General features: G+C 33.3%; 2 protein-coding genes across 5 annotated transcripts; one reads left to right on the forward strand and one right to left on the reverse strand.

Annotated features, from left to right (window-relative positions):
• Positions 1 to 283: 283 nt before the first annotated feature.
• Positions 284 to 4,231, reverse strand: LOC110026683 (glycine-rich RNA-binding protein 4, mitochondrial-like). Of its 4 annotated transcripts, none has more exons than XM_020727725.1 (4): positions 1,962 to 3,473; positions 1,286 to 1,354; positions 858 to 964; positions 284 to 506 (listed from the first exon to the last, which is right to left on the reverse strand). In XM_020727725.1, exons 1-4 carry the CDS (start codon positions 2,053 to 2,055, stop codon positions 462 to 464), a joined length of 315 nt encoding a protein of 104 aa, XP_020583384.1. In that variant the 5' UTR covers positions 2,056 to 3,473; the 3' UTR covers positions 284 to 461. The 4 variants fall into 4 exon arrangements, with proteins under 4 accessions (XP_020583384.1, XP_020583383.1, XP_020583381.1 ...); XM_020727724.1 differs by lacking the exon at positions 284 to 506 and adding an exon at positions 3,964 to 4,231 and having other exon boundaries at positions 725 to 964; positions 1,962 to 2,073; XM_020727722.1 differs by lacking the exon at positions 284 to 506 and adding an exon at positions 3,964 to 4,231 and having other exon boundaries at positions 725 to 964; positions 1,962 to 2,081.
• Positions 4,232 to 7,881: 3,650 nt separating this feature from the next.
• LOC110026676 lies at positions 7,882 to 12,261 on the forward strand. Its single transcript, XM_020727715.1, has 3 exons — positions 7,882 to 7,900; positions 8,078 to 8,552; positions 12,064 to 12,261. Exons 2-3 carry the CDS (start codon positions 8,082 to 8,084, stop codon positions 12,259 to 12,261), a joined length of 669 nt encoding a protein of 222 aa, XP_020583374.1. The 5' UTR covers positions 7,882 to 7,900; positions 8,078 to 8,081.
• Positions 12,262 to 19,474: the final 7,213 nt, after the last annotated feature.

Raw genomic sequence — 19,474 nt, forward strand, 5'->3', positions numbered from 1 at the left:
GTGTTATATATATATATATTGATTTATGATAGAACAAATGGTTTTTTGTAATTCTAGCTAAAAAAAATTGTTCATATTCAGCTCGTGATACAAACACAAAGCTACTTAACGAGCTAGACATGAGCTGTTGATGAAAAAACTTTTTTTTACAGTCTGCTCAACATGCATCGCGAACAATTTTTATGTGTATATATATCTCACATCTAAACTTCTTAGATTTGCAAACAAAACATTCAAATCTTTAATATTATATAAAAATAATAATATTATTAGAGTAAAATGTATCTTTTCATGCACATAAATGCTATATATGTAAATACGAACGTCTGGGTTTGGGATCCATAAATACATACGAATTGTGTGTTAGGTCTATAAATTTCTCAAGAGAAAACTGATCCCAATATTCGCATTTTGCCATGAACAGAAGGGTGTTTCTTCGAAGTCTTATTTATTCATCAAATTTACTTGTTTGCATACTGCACACGAATGTTTCTTCCATCAAGCAACTGAAAATAAATAAATAAATTGGGATCCATGAAATAAAAAGAATATAATAAAAAAGTATAGAACAAAATCGATCTACTAAATATAATGAAGATTTTACATAAATACCACCTATGTATTTACATATCTAACACCTAAAGTTCAACTATTACATAAATGACCCACCCTTTATCTATGTATGAAAATGTGTATTTCACAGTTTAAAGTTAAAATAGTGGTTTTTTTTTTCTTTTTTTTGATGTGAATTGAAAGATTTGTGTGGTATAAATATAAAAAGAGAAGTTTGTAAGATATGTGAATACTTAGGAATTAATGGTATTTATGTAAATGTCCCTAAATATAGAAGCTCCTACCTGTTTATCCATCTTTTGCAGAGCTGTGGCAGCTTCAATTTCTTGAGAGAACTGCACAAATCCAAAACCTTCAGATTTTCCACTTCTCCTGTCACATATTACTTTAACTGCATAAATACACCTTCAGTCAGTGAGAGATCACATAAATCAAAGGAAGATTACCATAAATACCACTCAATTCTTATGTATTTACATATCTAACAGCTATATTTCAATTTTTACATATATTTGCCCCCTTATACATGAATGAAAAGGTGCATTTCACTTTTTCTTAAAGCTTAAATACTGGTACTTTTGATATGATATGAAATTTATGGGAGGTATAAATGTAAAAAAGTAAACTTTAGATATTGGATATGTAAATACACGGGAATTGTGGTATGTATGTCAATTCCACAAATATAAATTTGATAACTTGGTCAAACCACCTTGTGTAACTACACCATGAGCACTGAAAGCATCTCTTAGAACAGTTTCATTAGTGTCATATGAAAGACCTTAAAAGATTTCATTCAAACTAATTAGTATTACAGCCAATGCAGCATGAAAGAATTCACTCTTTAGAAGCTTTATGAACTGATGAATAATCATAAAGTATAACATTAATATTAATTCATATTAATAAATGACATAAAAAAACTTAAAATTTATCATTTATATAAAGAAATTGAAAATTTCAGGGGTTTAATTGCCCACCCTGAATCATCAACTCATTTTTTTTGTTATGAGAGCAGAATAGCAAAGTTCAAAATTGAGCCAAATAAATTTTAATAAACACATATCCACTTAAAAAACTTAAAAGGAAAATTTACATATATACCATTCAATTCCTATGTGTTTTTACATATCTAACATTTAAACTTCCATTTTTTACATATATGACAGCTTACTTGTGCATGAAAAGATGTATTTCACTTTTTGAAAGTTATAGTAGTATTTTTGATGTGATTTTAAAGATGTGTGGTAGAAATGTAAGAAGTAAAGTTTGGGTGTTAGATATGTAAATGCAGAGGACTTGGGTTTTATGTATGTAAATGCCCCCGAAAAACTAATATTAGGCACAATAAGTTGTATTATAATGAATAGTGAATAACTATCACAAACCTCCAACAAACAATTTATTAGAAGAATGCCGAGCAAATAGTCTCCTTGCAGATAAGAGCATCGCTTTGGAGATAGCTTGAGCTCGCAAAGCCATTATTCTACGGGGCTATTTCTGCAAAGCTAAAGTGAAATATTGATTACAATGTCAATCCAATACCTTGGGCTGTCTGCTCATATGGAAGCTAAAGGCAGTTGTATGTTTCTTTTAGAGTAGCTACCATAATTTTATATTACAGCCTTTCTCTTGCTGCTTTTTATAGATTTTTGTGGTGAAAATTAATTATTTACAACCAGATTTATTAACTTAAAAGAACAATTTGATGATGAATTATGTTTGTTTTGCAGTAAAAAACTGATTTTCCTTTTGAGTGAATTAGTTGACGGCTTATGTTTGTTTTGCTTTTGCAGTAAAAAACTGATTTTTCAAACACCAAAGGTATTTGTTTCAAGGAATATATACATGCATGCCACTCAATTCTTATAGATTTACATATCTAACATCTTAAACTTCAATTTTTACATGGATGCCAACTTACATATGCATTTTCGCTTTTCAAAAGTTAAAATAGTGATAATGTTAAGGGGTTTTTACATGCATAGCGCTTCAAACATTCCTATTTACACATCTCACACTCCTAACGTTTAATTTAGTCATTAAACACTCAAATCTTTGGTATGCCAAAAAAAGAGAACCTATGAGAACGGAGTTCCCTTCTCCGTCAAACCCTCATGAGTTAAAGGCCTGAAGCCTTCAGGTTGGTAGAGGTTTACCCTGCCGTGGATGAACTCCTTCATTCCATCAAGGAGCCAAGAAAAGGTGAGGCTCGTGATTGCCAGTGATCGGCCACCAAAACAGTTTGTTACTCATTGCCAGTAGCCAGCTTCTAAAAATGCATTAAAAGGGGAAGAAGAGAAATGTGATATATAAATAGATGAAGATGTGAAGGAATCAATGAGTGGAAGAAATTGAAGGAACGAAAGTCACGAATTCTCTCATAGTAGTTAGGTTGCCATCACTCCCCTAGCTGAAGTCATGTGGATAACCACCACTTATGTAATATTGTTTCCGATAATTCGAGGGTTGGTAGAATCATGTAACCTATATTAGCGAATTGGAATAATTTTAACTGTGTTATATCTCATGATTTTTATCCTATCGAAGGAAATTTAAGAAATAATATTAAGAATTTAAAGTACAACTGCACATGCAAACAACCAATGAGAGAAAAGCACACAATTGTATAGTACATTGCTCGAATCACATTGGTTGTCTGCATGTGCGGCCACCATACATAATATTTTCTATGGAGACGGACGACATGAGAAAGAGCTCCTACAGGATGAGAGATTTGCTCGTGTCTTTTGACGGAGCTGTGAACTCCTTTGTATAAAAATGATTTGGGTGCGGTGCTGAATATATAAATTAAAGGTTTGAAGTTTGATATAACTAAATAGATATGTACTGAGTTCTATGTGTGTAAAAACCCAAAAATTTTTATGTGATGTGGAAGATTTGTGTGGTATAAATATAAAAGAGCAAACTTTAGGTTATGGATATGAAAATACATAAGAATTGGGTAGTATCTATGTAAATGCCCCCTTTTTAAATGCAAGTTATGAAAAAAAACTCAAAAATTTACCATCGAAAGGGACAAGCTCTGCATTTCCTACCACAAAACTGCCTCAAATAAAACACAAGATATTTGATGCAAATGAACTCTTGTTTACATCTCTATGACGAAAACAAATAAGCAAAATAGCTATCCAAGCATAGTAAACGTAGATAAATGAATCAGTCAGCTAAAAACTCTTAGAGGCATTTCATCAAACAGATAGCAAACAATGCGGGTAACAACAGATCACGACTTCGATTGTCGGCTGGGTTTCGGTTCATGCTGTTCAAATTCATATCAAAAGAATCTTTTTTTACCGTGAATTTTGATATCTATAGACAGAAAAGTAAGAGCTTTAAAGAAGGTAGATAGAAAAGAGTTAACTTCACCGGCGGCGACCAACAGCGGCAGCGGTTTGATTTTCTCTGCTGATAAAATCTTCACGTCTTGCCGGCGGGCGAATCTGTAGCCTTTCTTCTGCTGATATTAGATATCCAACAAAAATTTTTGGGGTAATTACATACGGCTCATCCGAAACTTACTATTTACAAATAAACCACCTATTTCATCCATTTTTCAATTTCTCACATGATAAAGCTAAACCCTTATAGTTCATTCTTATCGAATTCTCAATTGTTTTATCGAAACAAACGTAAATACATGGGTTCGGTAGTTCAAGAAAACCACCAGACACGTTCATTTATAAATATCAATGTTTTGGGTGGCCTTTATGAAATTATCTCTAAATTTTATATTGCTTTTACATCACTTTACTAATTTAACATATGTTTTTAAAAATAATTTCTTAGATTTGTATTTTAATAGATTAGTTTATTAATACTTATTTATATTATACGATTTAAAAAAATATATGAAATTTGCAAATCATCTTATTTAATTGAAAATAGTGATAGATTAATTTAAAGTTTGCTCAATTGTTTACTTTTTTTAATTTTTAAAATTATTTGCTAAAATTTTTACTTGAAAATTTAGACATTCAACACGGTTATTTGTGACATAGCGATTGAGTGCGTAGTCTCCTAACGCGAGGTTGCCGGTTTGAATCAAACATTATTTAAAAAAAACAAAAATTTTATTTGGACTCACAATTCCTAAAAAAAATTAAAAAAAATTAAAAAAATTAAAAAAACAACTAGGAAATGTCAAAGGGACCCTATTAAAATGTAATAAAAATAAAAAATAAAAGCGATCCGCAGAAGATAAAAAGCATATTGGGACTAAAAATAAGTTTCTGAATCTCACAATTAAGGATATTATTAGAAGTTGAAACAAATATATTAATGATTGGACGCCTACAACTCAAAAGCTTATGCTAATATATTACAATCATAAATCTTATTTCGTTGCAACTATTCTTCACTCTTATGTTCATAAAAATAAAAGTTAATAAAACAAACATTAACTATAATGAAATGGCAGATGTGATTGTTGCATTAGGATACTTCCCAGTGGAGGTTTCCGCGAGTAAGCACCAGGGATACTGATGAGGATTTGGTTCTCTCGCAAATTTTGGCTGGAATCAGGTTCAATTTTCTACAACATCTCACACAAACAAAATGGGCAAATGGAAAGAAGGATCTAAGCCTTGGCATGAAAAACTGAAGAAAATACTGAAACTCTGACCTTTTTATTGACATAGCCAAGAAGAAGGTATTCATAAGGTTTGTGATGAATCAAGCCCAAGTCACCAAGCAGAGAACCATCAGGTTTTATCTATATGACAATGGGAACAAATTGTAACCATCAAAGAAGGCTCCAAATAGCCTATCAAAAAGCTAAACAGCATATTGATTAACTAATAAGCATGAAATGAAATGAAATCGGGATTTCTATGGCCATAAAGAAATATAAATTTTCCCGGACTCTCGATTTCTATCAAATCCATTCCATTTGAAAACCCTGAAGCTTTCTCGTGTTATTATCAGTTTATGATTTCCTTTCTGGAGAACCGACGATGTCTTCGGTGCTCGGAGATTCGGCGTCCGATGATCGAAGATGATCAAATCTTTATCCGGTGAATCGCACGCATCGCTAGAATAATCTCGAAAATTGGAAACGGCACACTGATTTGAGTGGATAATGGCTAAGAGTATGGCACTGATTTGAGTGAATAATGGCTGAGAGTATGGCGGTAGCCTTGTTTTAGTTTTTCCTGAGCTCGTTCTTCTTCGTGATTGGATTTTTCTTTTTGAGTGGGCTTGGTTTTATTCGATCTGATAGTCGTCCGGAGTTTCATTTCCGTAACTACATTCGATTTTGGATTGGAGGGTTTTGAAATTAAGGGCTTGTTTCTGAGCTTGACTGTTTGGCCTGTTCTTTTTATCTGTGAGTTTTTGGTGGAGTTTGCTGTTTTAGGTAAAGATTTGTAACCTTTTTTTCTTTTCCATCTGTTCTTTATTGATCAAGCATCTTTCTTTTCTCATTTCTTTATAATCTACATTCATGAATTTTTTACTTTTTTCCCAATACAATTTCTGTTACCTCATCATTTTTTCTTATGCAAAACTATGGAAGCTTCCTGTTCTACTAATTCAATGTGGGAAGACATTGACTGCAAATCAATTCTGACTATTTCCAACTGCGAAGAGTCAAACACTAAAGATCAACAATCTGTCAGTATGAATATTACAGATACTGCTGAGATAAAGATTCATGAAGATAGTAATTACTGCTCTGAAAGCAAGGAAGTATGATCCAAAGGACGTGATGGTATCATTGAACTTAAGATTTACAGATTACTAAAGCATTTAACCTCTGATCAAATCATTCTGAAAAATAAACCAACCGTATTTTGAATTGTTCAGGAATATTTCTTCTCAGAGCTTCTAACACGTGAAGTCTTCCCCTTAGCATGCTTGTGTCTTTGTTTATTCTTCTTCTTCAACTTAAGTTGCCGGCGATCATTAATTTTCACCATGTGTAGCATTGAACTCGTCGGCGGATCGTAAACATCCATCGCCCATTTTACACGCACATCCGACCTCAAATCTATCTCATGCCGTGCTCGGCCTCCTTTCATGAAAGAGATAAACATAATTAAAAAAAAAATCACATTTCATAACTAAAATTCTTCTATAATTAAACAAATTATTAGAATAGAAATAATCAATGCCTAAAAATATGTATTATGTTACTATAATTTTGTAAGAAATCTAAAGTTTAAATTCCAACTTTAGATGTGATGGATCGTGTTTTATTGAAAGTGCTTGAAAGTTTAATGAAACTCCCTGCACGAATGTTGAATGAAACTGCATGAAGAACTCTTAATATATATCTGCTATTTTGCATTACTTGAATTATTGAAGTAATTACTGATTTTTGCTAATGTTTAATTAAATTTTAAAAGTGTGATGTGAATTTCAGTTATTTTTTTTTAAATGGTTTCGATTTTATGCTGATTTTTTTTTATTGATTGATTATTAATTTATCATTTGACAGTGTTCAGATGCATGATGATCTATATATGCTCAAAAAAAATAATCTCATTGGTATACAAGTTCATCAGTTAAGTTATATTTCTGGTCATATTTTTTCAGAATCCATATTAGTTTTTAAAATTTGAAATTCAGAATGAAATAAATTTGGGACCTTCTCCGAGGCGCTCAAATTGAATCAAATCCAATTACTGAAACAACTGAACCAAATCTTACCACTCAACCAGTTCTACTTGAAGAACCAAACTCTGTCACCGAAACTACCCAATTATATCTACTTCATCTCAACTTGACACTAGTGATCGGGAACTTCGTGTCTATACCGGAAGAAAAAGAACCACTGAGCATATATAGGACATCATGCATGATTGGAACTGTAAAAAAACTTGAACCATGCCCTCCCACATCTAATAATCAGAATCAGAATAGTATAGATTTCTTATCTCATAATTGAAGCCGCACTGATTAGCCAATTGAAGGAAATATAATTTACGAAAAGTTGTTACCATCTTACAGGATTTTTGTGACAAATCATAATAATGTACAAGTTTTCAACTCAATACAGGAGACTCTAAATGTTCTAGCATCGAAACAAACAGATGAAGAAATTCGGGCTCTAGAAAACAGATGAATAAATTCGGAGGATTTCGCATCCGATGAGCGAAGATGATCAAATCTTTATCCCGTGAATCATACTCATCGCTGGAATAATCTCGAAAATTGGAAACGGCGCACTGATTTGAGTGGATAATGGCTGAGAGTATGCGGTAGTCTCGTTTTAGGTTTTCCTGAGCTCGTTCTTTTTCGTGATCGGGTTTTGAAGTTGAGGGCTTGTTTCTGAACTTTACTGTTTGGCCTGTTCTTTTTATCTGTGAGTTTTTGGTGGAGTTTGCTGTTTTAGGTAAAGATTTGTAACCTTTTTTTCTTTTCCATCTGTTCTTTATTGATCAAGCATCTTTCTTTTCTCATTTCTTTATAATCTACATTCATGAATTTTTTACTTTTTTCCCAATACAATTTCTGTTACCTCATCTTTTTTCTTATGCAGGAATATGGAAGCTTCCTGTTCTACTAATTCAATGTGTGAAGACATTGACTGCGAATCAATTCTGCCTAGTTCCAACTGCAAAGAGTCAAACACTGAAGATCAACAATCTGTCAGTATGAATATTAAAGAGACTGTTGAGATAGAGATTCATGAAGATAGTAATTACTGCTCTGAAAGCAAGAAAGCCAGTTTCATAGATGAGGCAGATGGAGCACCTGCTAATGACGTCCATCTCCAAGATTTCCATGTAGAGTTCTCTGCCATTGATGCTGCTTCTGATGAGAATAGTGAGGCTAATTCTGGGGAGAATAGTGCTTATATGGAACCGAGTTCGTCTGGTACTTTTGATGGTAATTTGGAGAACTTTTTGAGTAAGTCTGCGACATTCCCTTCCTCTGAATTGGAGTTTTACCATTCCTTCTGTACCGAGGAGACTGCAGCATCACCAACATATAAGCGTTCAGTCTCCCTCCCTGTATGTTTCTTTTATGTAAAGCAGCTGATTTTTTGGTTCAGTTTTGCTGTTTTCTATTATGATAATGGCCTCACTTTTTATTTGTTTGATGGCAGTATTTTTTTGGAATAGTAGCTTATTCTTACAATTAATTTTCTGGTCATCATAGATTGTATTTCCAATGAATTGTACCACCAATTTACATATCTAACACCTAAATTTTGCTTTTAACATTTATACTACTCAAATCTTTCATATCACCTAAAAAATACCACCATTTTAACTTTTAAAAATTAAAATACACCTTCTCAATCATCGATAAGGTGGTATGTATGTAAAAATTGAATTGTAAGTGTTAGACATGTAAATTCATGGGAATTGAGCAGTATGTAAGTAAATCTTCCTTAAAGATTTTGTAATTTTCTGTCCATGTTGTATGCAGATAGAACCTTCACGTTGTTGTAATTATGTTGATCTTGAAAAGTTTTTTCTTACACTTTAAGCTGAATATATTATCTCATAGAAGACTTTTTTTTGGAGTGTTTTATCTATCTAATTATTAAACATTGCCATTAATTGCTTATGGTGTTAACATTTTTATTTTGTTTCTCTAGCTCATGAAAATGTTGACTAAATTGTAACTAATTGTTACGTGCTAATAGTATGGTGCATCTCATTGCTTCCATGTTCATGATATTGAATGATAAGAATGTCATTGTGTGTAGTGTTTCTTAAAAGAATTTTTTTTCGAGCTCACTTTATGCATTACCCTATACTACATACATATAATAATGAAAGGACCCCAAATGGGAATCCCTCCAAAATAAGAAAAAGAAAAAGGAAATATCTAATAAACGAAACACAATTAGTGAAATATATTCTGAAAAAAGGAAATAAATTCCTTACTAATGCGGATTGACACTTTCCAATATTTCCCCTCAAGGTGGTATGTATATATTGTACAAATCAAGTTTGGGTTTCAACTCATCATGATTGACTCTTGATAGTGCTTTGGTGAGAACATCGACTGTCTGAAGTCGTGTAGAACATAGTTGAGTTTAACAATTTCATCGCTTACCTTTTTTGATATGAAGTATCAGTCAGTGTTTTGTTCAGCCATGCTACACAAGATTTTTGGTTATACTATTAGTTGTTTGGCTATCGTTGAACATCTTAATAGTGTCTTTCATCTCAACTTTTGTTCCCTTAATAACCTTTGAATCCATATTTTCTCACATATTCTCAGTGCAAGGGCTTGATATTCGATTCAACACTACTTCGAGAGACAAAAGTTTGCTTTTTTACTTTTCAATGTGAAGAGATTGACCTAAACGTATGAACAATATCAAATAGCAGATTTCCTATCAATTCTCTCTCCTACCCAACTAGCATATGTTTATATCTCAATATTATGGTTTTTAAACCTGTTGAAGAACAAATCATATACAGGAGTCATCTTTAAATATTTTAGGATTCTTTTCACTGCTTCCAAATGAGCATCATTTGGATTATTTATATACTGACTTACTACATTGCCTGAGTATGCAATATCAAGTTTTGTGTGTGATAAATAAAGTAGTTTGCCCCAGTCTTTGATATCTTCTTTTTTCAATTGGACTACTTTCTTCACTTATGTTCAATCTTTTGTTAGAGTCCATAGATGCATCAACGAGTTTACACCTAAGTACGTCAGTTTAACTTAACATGTATGAGATATATTTTCTTTGTGATATAACAATTCCCTTTTTAGACTGACCCACTTCCATTTCTAGAATATCGAAGATTCCTGATGTCCTTGATCTCAAATTCTTTCACAAGTATCATTTTTAGTCTGATAGTTTTCTTTAAATTATTACTTATTAAGATAATATCTACATATCCTATGAGAATATCAATTTTACCTCTAGTATTGAATTTAACAAACATTTTATGATCAGCTTGACACTATGATATCTTTTGGTAATCACAATCTCAACAAACTTGTCAAACCAAGTACGAATAGATTGCTTAAAGCCGTATAAGGACTTCTGCAAATTGCAAACCAACTTGTTCTTTGACCTTTTTTTCAAACTTGGAGGCATAGTTATGCAAATTTCTTCATTAAGGTCCCTATTCAAGAAGACATTTTTGACGCTCAATTGATATAAAGGCCAATCTCGATTTATTGCACAAGAGAATAGAACTCAAACAATGTTGAACTTGGCAAAGGGGGCAAAGTTTTCCTGATATTCAATCCCATATGATTGTGTAAAGCCATTGGCTATCAATCTGGCTTTGAATCTCCGTGCACTTTCTTTTCCTTTGTATTTAAGCGGTAAAAATCCACTTTCAACGTACAAGAATTTTTTCATGAGGCAACTCTGTCTGTGTCACGTGTTATTATTTTCTAGAGCCCGAATTTCTTCATGTGTTTGTTTCTATGCTAGAACATTTAGAGTCTCTTGTATAGAGTTGAAAACTTGCACATTATCACGATTTGTCACAAAAATCATGTAAGATGGTAACAACTTTTCGTAAGTTATATACCTTTCAATTGGATAATCAATGCGGCTTCAATCATGAGATAAGGAATCTATACCATTATGATTATCAGATGTGGGAGGGCATGGTTCATGTTTTTGACAGTTCCAATAATGCATGGTGTCCTTTATATGCTCAGTGGTTCTTTTTCTTCCAGTATAGACACGAAGTTCCCGATCACTAGTGTCAAGTTGAGATGAAGTAGAGATAATTGGGCAGTTTCGGTGACAGAGTTTGGTTCTTCAAGTAGAGCTGGTTGAGTGGTAGGATTTGGTTCTTTTTCTTCCAGTATAAACACGAAGTTTTCGATCATCAAATTTGTTTCCTTCTGAATTTTTAATTTTAAAAACTAACTTGGATTCTCAAAAAATATGACCAGAAATATAACTTGACTGATGAACTTGTATACCAATGAGATTATTTTTTTTTTTTAGCATATATAGATCATCATGCATTCGAACACTGTTGAATGATAAATTAACAATCAATCAATAAGAGAGATTCAACATAAAATCAAAACAATTTTTTTTAAAAAAAAATCAACTGGAAAAAATAACTGAAATTCACATCACACTTTTAAAATTTAATTAAACATTAGCAAAAATCAGTAATTACTTCAATAATTCAAGTAATGCAAAATAGCAGATATATATTATGAGTTCTTCATGCAGTTTCATTCAACATTCGTGCAGTGAGTTTTATTAAACTTTCAAGCACTTCCAATAAAACACGATTGCAAAATAGCAGATATATATTATGAGTTCTTCATGCTGTTTCATTCAACATTGGTGCAGTGAGTTTCATTAAACTTTCAAGCACTTCCAATAAAACACGATTCTTTACATCTAAAGTTGGAATTTAAACTTTAGATTTCTTACAAAATTATTGTAACATAATACATATTTTTAGGCACTGATTATTTTTGTTCTAATAATTTGTTTAATCATAGAAGAATTTTGGTTATGAAATGTGAATTTTGTTTTAATTATGTTTAACTCACCGTGCTCTGTAGCCATCTTTCAACTTTATCTCTGCCATGAAAGGAGGCCGAGCACGGCATGGGATAGATTTGAGATCGGATCTGCGTGTAAAATGGGCGACGGATGTTTACGATCCGCCTGTGAGTTCAATGCTACAGATGGTGAAAATTAATAATTGTCGGCAACTTAAGTCGAAGAAGTTCGATTATGTTTGGCTTAATATAGCTTGATTATGTACCTTGACACTTTAGTTATTTGGCATATAAAGCCAGACATTTGATATTAGGGCTGTCAGTCTAGCTTGATGTTCATGCACGGCCTTTGCTTGGTTCAATAATGAGCTTTGCTTGTTCTATAAACTTATTTGCTGAGCGATCAAAACATGCATATTGGTATATGTTCGATTATGTTTGGCTTAATATAGCTTGATTATGTACCTTGACACTTTAGTTATTTGGCATATAAAGCCAGACATTTGATATTAGGGCTGTCAGTCTAGCTTGATGTTCATGCACGGCCTTTGCTTGGTTCAATAATGAGCTTTGCTTGTTCTATAAACTTATTTGCTGAGCGATCAAAACATGCATATTGGTATATGTTCGATTATGTTTGGCTTAATATAGCTTGATTATGTACCTTGACACTTTAGTTATTTGGCATATAAAGCCAGACATTTGATATTAGGGCTGTCAGTCTAGCTTGATGTTCATGCACGGCCTTTGCTTGGTTCAATAATGAGCTTTGCTTGTTCTATAAACTTATTTGCTGAGCGATCAAAACATGCATATTGGTATATGTTCGATTATGTTTGGCTTAATATAGCTTGATTATGTACCTTGACACTTTAGTTATTTGGCATATAAAGCCAGACATTTGATATTAGGGCTGTCAGTCTAGCTTGATGTTCATGCACGGCCTTTGCTTGGTTCAATAATGAGCTTTGCTTGTTCTATAAACTTATTTGCTGAGCGATCAAAACATGCATATTGGTATATGTTCGATTATGTTTGGCTTAATATAGCTTGATTATGTACCTTGACACTTTAGTTATTTGGCATATAAAGCCAGACATTTGATATTAGGGCTGTCAGTCTAGCTTGATGTTCATGCACGGCCTTTGCTTGGTTCAATAATGAGCTTTGCTTGTTCTATAAACTTATTTGCTGAGCGATCAAAACATGCATATTGGTATATGTTCGATTATGTTTGGCTTAATATAGCTTGATTATGTACCTTGACACTTTAGTTATTTGGCATATAAAGCCAGACATTTGATATTAGGGCTGTCAGTCTAGCTTGATGTTCATGCACGGCCTTTGCTTGGTTCAATAATGAGCTTTGCTTGTTCTATAAACTTATTTGCTGAGCGATCAAAACATGCATATTGGTATATGTTCGATTATGTTTGGCTTAATATAGCTTGATTATGTACCTTGACACTTTAGTTATTTGGCATATAAAGCCAGACATTTGATATTAGGGCTGTCAGTCTAGCTTGATGTTCATGCACGGCCTTTGCTTGGTTCAATAATGAGCTTTGCTTGTTCTATAAACTTATTTGCTGAGCGATCAAAACATGCATATTGGTATATGTTCGATTATGTTTGGCTTAATATAGCTTGATTATGTACCTTGACACTTTAGTTATTTGGCATATAAAGCCAGACATTTGATATTAGGGCTGTCAGTCTAGCTTGATGTTCATGCACGGCCTTTGCTTGGTTCAATAATGAGCTTTGCTTGTTCTATAAACTTATTTGCTGAGCGATCAAAACATGCATATTGGTATATGTTCGATTATGTTTGGCTTAATATAGCTTGATTATGTACCTTGACACTTTAGTTATTTGGCATATAAAGCCAGACATTTGATATTAGGGCTGTCAGTCTAGCTTGATGTTCATGCACGGCCTTTGCTTGGTTCAATAATGAGCTTTGCTTGTTCTATAAACTTATTTGCTGAGCGATCAAAACATGCATATTGGTATATGTTCGATTATGTTTGGCTTAATATAGCTTGATTATGTACCTTGACACTTTAGTTATTTGGCATATAAAGCCAGACATTTGATATTAGGGCTGTCAGTCTAGCTTGATGTTCATGCACGGCCTTTGCTTGGTTCAATAATGAGCTTTGCTTGTTCTATAAACTTATTTGCTGAGCGATCAAAACATGCATATTGGTATATGTTCGATTATGTTTGGCTTAATATAGCTTGATTATGTACCTTGACACTTTAGTTATTTGGCATATAAAGCCAGACATTTGATATTAGGGCTGTCAGTCTAGCTTGATGTTCATGCACGGCCTTTGCTTGGTTCAATAATGAGCTTTGCTTGTTCTATAAACTTATTTGCTGAGCGATCAAAACATGCATATTGGTATATGTTCGATTATGTTTGGCTTAATATAGCTTGATTATGTACCTTGACACTTTAGTTATTTGGCATATAAAGCCAGACATTTGATATTAGGGCTGTCAGTCTAGCTTGATGTTCATGCACGGCCTTTGCTTGGTTCAATAATGAGCTTTGCTTGTTCTATAAACTTATTTGCTGAGCGATCAAAACATGCATATTGGTATATGTTCGATTATGTTTGGCTTAATATAGCTTGATTATGTACCTTGACACTTTAGTTATTTGGCATATAAAGCCAGACATTTGATATTAGGGCTGTCAGTCTAGCTTGATGTTCATGCACGGCCTTTGCTTGGTTCAATAATGAGCTTTGCTTGTTCTATAAACTTATTTGCTGAGCGATCAAAACATGCATATTGGTATATGTTCGATTATGTTTGGCTTAATATAGCTTGATTATGTACCTTGACACTTTAGTTATTTGGCATATAAAGCCAGACATTTGATATTAGGGCTGTCAGTCTAGCTTGATGTTCATGCACGGCCTTTGCTTGGTTCAATAATGAGCTTTGCTTGTTCTATAAACTTATTTGCTGAGCGATCAAAACATGCATATTGGTATATGTTCGATTATGTTTGGCTTAATATAGCTTGATTATGTACCTTGACACTTTAGTTATTTGGCATATAAAGCCAGACATTTGATATTAGGGCTGTCAGTCTAGCTTGATGTTCATGCACGGCCTTTGCTTGGTTCAATAATGAGCTTTGCTTGTTCTATAAACTTATTTGCTGAGCGATCAAAACATGCATATTGGTATATGTTCGATTATGTTTGGCTTAATATAGCTTGATTATGTACCTTGACACTTTAGTTATTTGGCATATAAAGCCAGACATTTGATATTAGGGCTGTCAGTCTAGCTTGATGTTCATGCACGGCCTTTGCTTGGTTCAATAATGAGCTTTGCTTGTTCTATAAACTTATTTGCTGAGCGATCAAAACATGCATATTGGTATATGTTCGATTATGTTTGGCTTAATATAGCTTGATTATGTACCTTGACACTTTAGTTATTTGGCATATAAAGCCAGACATTTGATATTAGGGCTGTCAGTCTAGCTTGATGTTCATGCACGGCCTTTGCTTGGTTCAATAATGAGCTTTGCTTGTTCTATAAACTTATTTGCTGAGCGATCAAAACATGCATATTGGTATATGTTCGATTATGTTTGGCTTAATATAGCTTGATTATGTACCTTGACACTTTAGTTATTTGGCATATAAAGCCAGACATTTGATATTAGGGCTGTCAGTCTAGCTTGATGTTCATGCACGGCCTTTGCTTGGTTCAATAATGAGCTTTGCTTGTTCTATAAACTTATTTGCTGAGCGATCAAAACATGCATATTGGTATATGTTCGATTATGTTTGGCTTAATATAGCTTGATTATGTACCTTGACACTTTAGTTATTTGGCATATAAAGCCAGACATTTGATATTAGGGCTGTCAGTCTAGCTTGATGTTCATGCACGGCCTTTGCTTGGTTCAATAATGAGCTTTGCTTGTTCTATAAACTTATTTGCTGAGCGATCAAAACATGCATATTGGTATATGTTCGATTATGTTTGGCTTAATATAGCTTGATTATGTACCTTGACACTTTAGTTATTTGGCATATAAAGCCAGACATTTGATATTAGGGCTGTCAGTCTAGCTTGATGTTCATGCACGGCCTTTGCTTGGTTCAATAATGAGCTTTGCTTGTTCTATAAACTTATTTGCTGAGCGATCAAAACATGCATATTGGTATATGTTCGATTATGTTTGGCTTAATATAGCTTGATTATGTACCTTGACACTTTAGTTATTTGGCATATAAAGCCAGACATTTGATATTAGGGCTGTCAGTCTAGCTTGATGTTCATGCACGGCCTTTGCTTGGTTCAATAATGAGCTTTGCTTGTTCTATAAACTTATTTGCTGAGCGATCAAAACATGCATATTGGTATATGTTCGATTATGTTTGGCTTAATATAGCTTGATTATGTACCTTGACACTTTAGTTATTTGGCATATAAAGCCAGACATTTGATATTAGGGCTGTCAGTCTAGCTTGATGTTCATGCACGGCCTTTGCTTGGTTCAATAATGAGCTTTGCTTGTTCTATAAACTTATTTGCTGAGCGATCAAAACATGCATATTGGTATATGTTCGATTATGTTTGGCTTAATATAGCTTGATTATGTACCTTGACACTTTAGTTATTTGGCATATAAAGCCAGACATTTGATATTAGGGCTGTCAGTCTAGCTTGATGTTCATGCTTGGCCTTTGCTTGGTTCAATAATGAGCTTTGCTTGTTCTATAAACTTATTTGCTGAGCGAACAAAACATGCATATTGGTATATTTTCGATTATGTTTGGGTTAATATAGCTTGATTATGTTTGTGTATACATGATGGCACATGTTTGCAGATGTGCGCACAAATATAATTATAATATTCTAATATTTGTAGACTTCTAATTTGAATTGATGTTTGTGAACTACTCAACATGTCAAATGGTAAACCCAAACAATAAATCTCAACTTGCTTACCAACAATCAATGGAACCCATCGGGTTGAACTCTTTATTTTGGGGAAAATGTTCGCATTTCAATGGACAACATGACTTTTGGAATAATTATTATTGTTACTGGAAATGTAAACATTATCAATACTTAGATCTTCAAAATTTTAGTAGCTGTGGGTGGTTATAGTTCAACTTAGGTTAGTGTTAGACTTTCCTTCTCATTGGCTTGCTGCATGTACTTGACTTAATCTTAGCTGAAGTTTTAGAGAGGAACATCAGTCACTTTGTGGCTGTTTATTTTTTTGATTGTCATCATTCAAATTATTAAGTCGTGTTTAAGAAGGAAATTTATTTTGAATATGCTAAGGGGCTGTTTGGCTTCCTTGCATTAATGGTGTGAAGTAAATAAAATGCAGGAGTTTTTAAAATTTTGAATTTTGATTGGATGGCAATGGAATGCAGTGTTAAAATTTTGATAAATGTAGAAGTAATCATGCAGTTCAAGACCGGGTGTATTATGAATGTTAGATAATACTCTTTGAGCTGAACTAGTTGTTGCCACTGACTGCCTACTCCTGCTTGCAGTCGGCATTGTCAGCCGTCTGCCATCGCCGCTCCCAGTGGTAGGCCCCAGTTGCTCGCTGCAGCCGTTGCAACCACCGGTTTGCCACCGCTAACACCGAGCATATTTTACGTTGATTTCATTCTTTCTTCAAACCAAACAAAAAATATATTTATTGCATTTATTTTAACACTAAACAAACAATATCAAATGAATTTCAATTACACTATATTTTTAGCTTCAGTTTATTTTTTTTAACTGTATTTCTTTTTTCAGCAAATCAAACACTCCCAAGGCAATTTTGTAGTGGCCTTTTTTTGATTGGGTGTTACTATTGGCAATTTTGGTGAATACTTTTATATTTATTGATGTGGACTGCTTTTACAAATAAGTTGATACTGTATTGGGCTGCTAAACTGTTTGATTTTCACTTGTAACTCATGTTTGGTTATAATGCAGGACATATCTTTTAAACTAAAGAGCAACTCATATTTGGTTATATTAATAGCCACAGTTTAGCTTTTTTCTATATTATTTTGAGGTTCCTTTTGGGGTAGTTTTTTTAACAAAATGATTGGTCCGATGAAATGTAGCGTGATACTTCGATGCAAATGATACATTTTTTTGGTCAGCAACAACAACAACAACAAAGCCTTAATCCCACTAACTGGGGTCGGCTACATGAATCCTTTTTCTCCATTGCGCTTATTTAGTGTCATATTTTGATTTAGTTCTAATAAATTAAGATCATTTTTTATACAATAAGCCCAAGTCTTCCTTGATCTGCCTCCGCCTTTCTTAACATAAGTCGAATCTAAAACATCTACTTTCCTAATCGGATCATCAGGAGCTACACCAACCCTATCACGAATATATTCATTTCGCATTGTCTCTTAAGTGTAAAGTCACTCATCGATCTAATCATTCTCATTTCGACAACACTTAACTTAGTATCATGCTTCTCTTTTAAAGGCCAACATTCAGCACCATAGAGCATTGCAGGTTTCACCACCTTCTTATAAAATTTTCCTTTCAGTCTAAGCGTTCTTTTAGTGGGATTAAGGCTTTGTTGTTGTTGTTGTTGTTGTTGTAGCCTAAGCGTTAAATTTTACTTTTCTATCACACAAAAGGCTCGAAGCATTCCTCCATTTCAACCAACTAACTTGAATTCAACTATTAACATTCTCATCGATATCACCATCGCTTTGAACAACATACCCGAGATATCTAAATCCTTCACCTTTTAATAATCTCTTCACCTTTTAATAATTTGATCACCCAAAGTTACACTTCTGTCACTAGAGCTACTACTATTAAAAACTGTAAATGATACAATTTGTATTTGTGTCGTTAAAAACTTGCAAAAACTTGATTTTGTTGAATTAAAGCAATTTATGTATAGGGAATCACTTTCATTCGTTAGAATCTGCATGGATTTGAAGTATAATGATTTTTATATTATGTTCTGCTATTTGTTTTAATTCTCTCTTTATTGCTAAAGAGGATGCATGGGGATGTATATTGGGTTCTAAAATTGTTTGTCGAACTTGAAGTGCCTCGTTTAGCCATCATTGAACAACTTCATTAGATAATCATTTTTTTTTGGGGAAAGTTGGGCTCAAAGGATAATAAACGTTATTTAAACCCACAACTTTACAGTTGCAAATTACATCCTAACCACTATATCACAAGTGTGCTTGTAGAAAATCATTATCTTCATTGTAAATACACATAAATTGTGTGCATGTATTTAAGTGTCCCGATAATATAATATATTTCCTCAAAATTGCACTGCCTAAACTATCCATGAAAAATAGAAATTAAAATACAATCATAAGAAAGGTTGACTAGAAGTGTTGATCGTCATCATCCAAGCGGACGACCTTCGTCAGATCCACCTAATCATCTTCCTTGGTGCCACTGCTCACCAAATCAACACTGA

Source organism: Phalaenopsis equestris, unplaced genomic scaffold (assembly GCF_001263595.1).
Source record: "Phalaenopsis equestris unplaced genomic scaffold, ASM126359v1 Scaffold000392, whole genome shotgun sequence".
Lineage (NCBI taxonomy): Eukaryota > Viridiplantae > Streptophyta > Magnoliopsida > Asparagales > Orchidaceae > Phalaenopsis > Phalaenopsis equestris.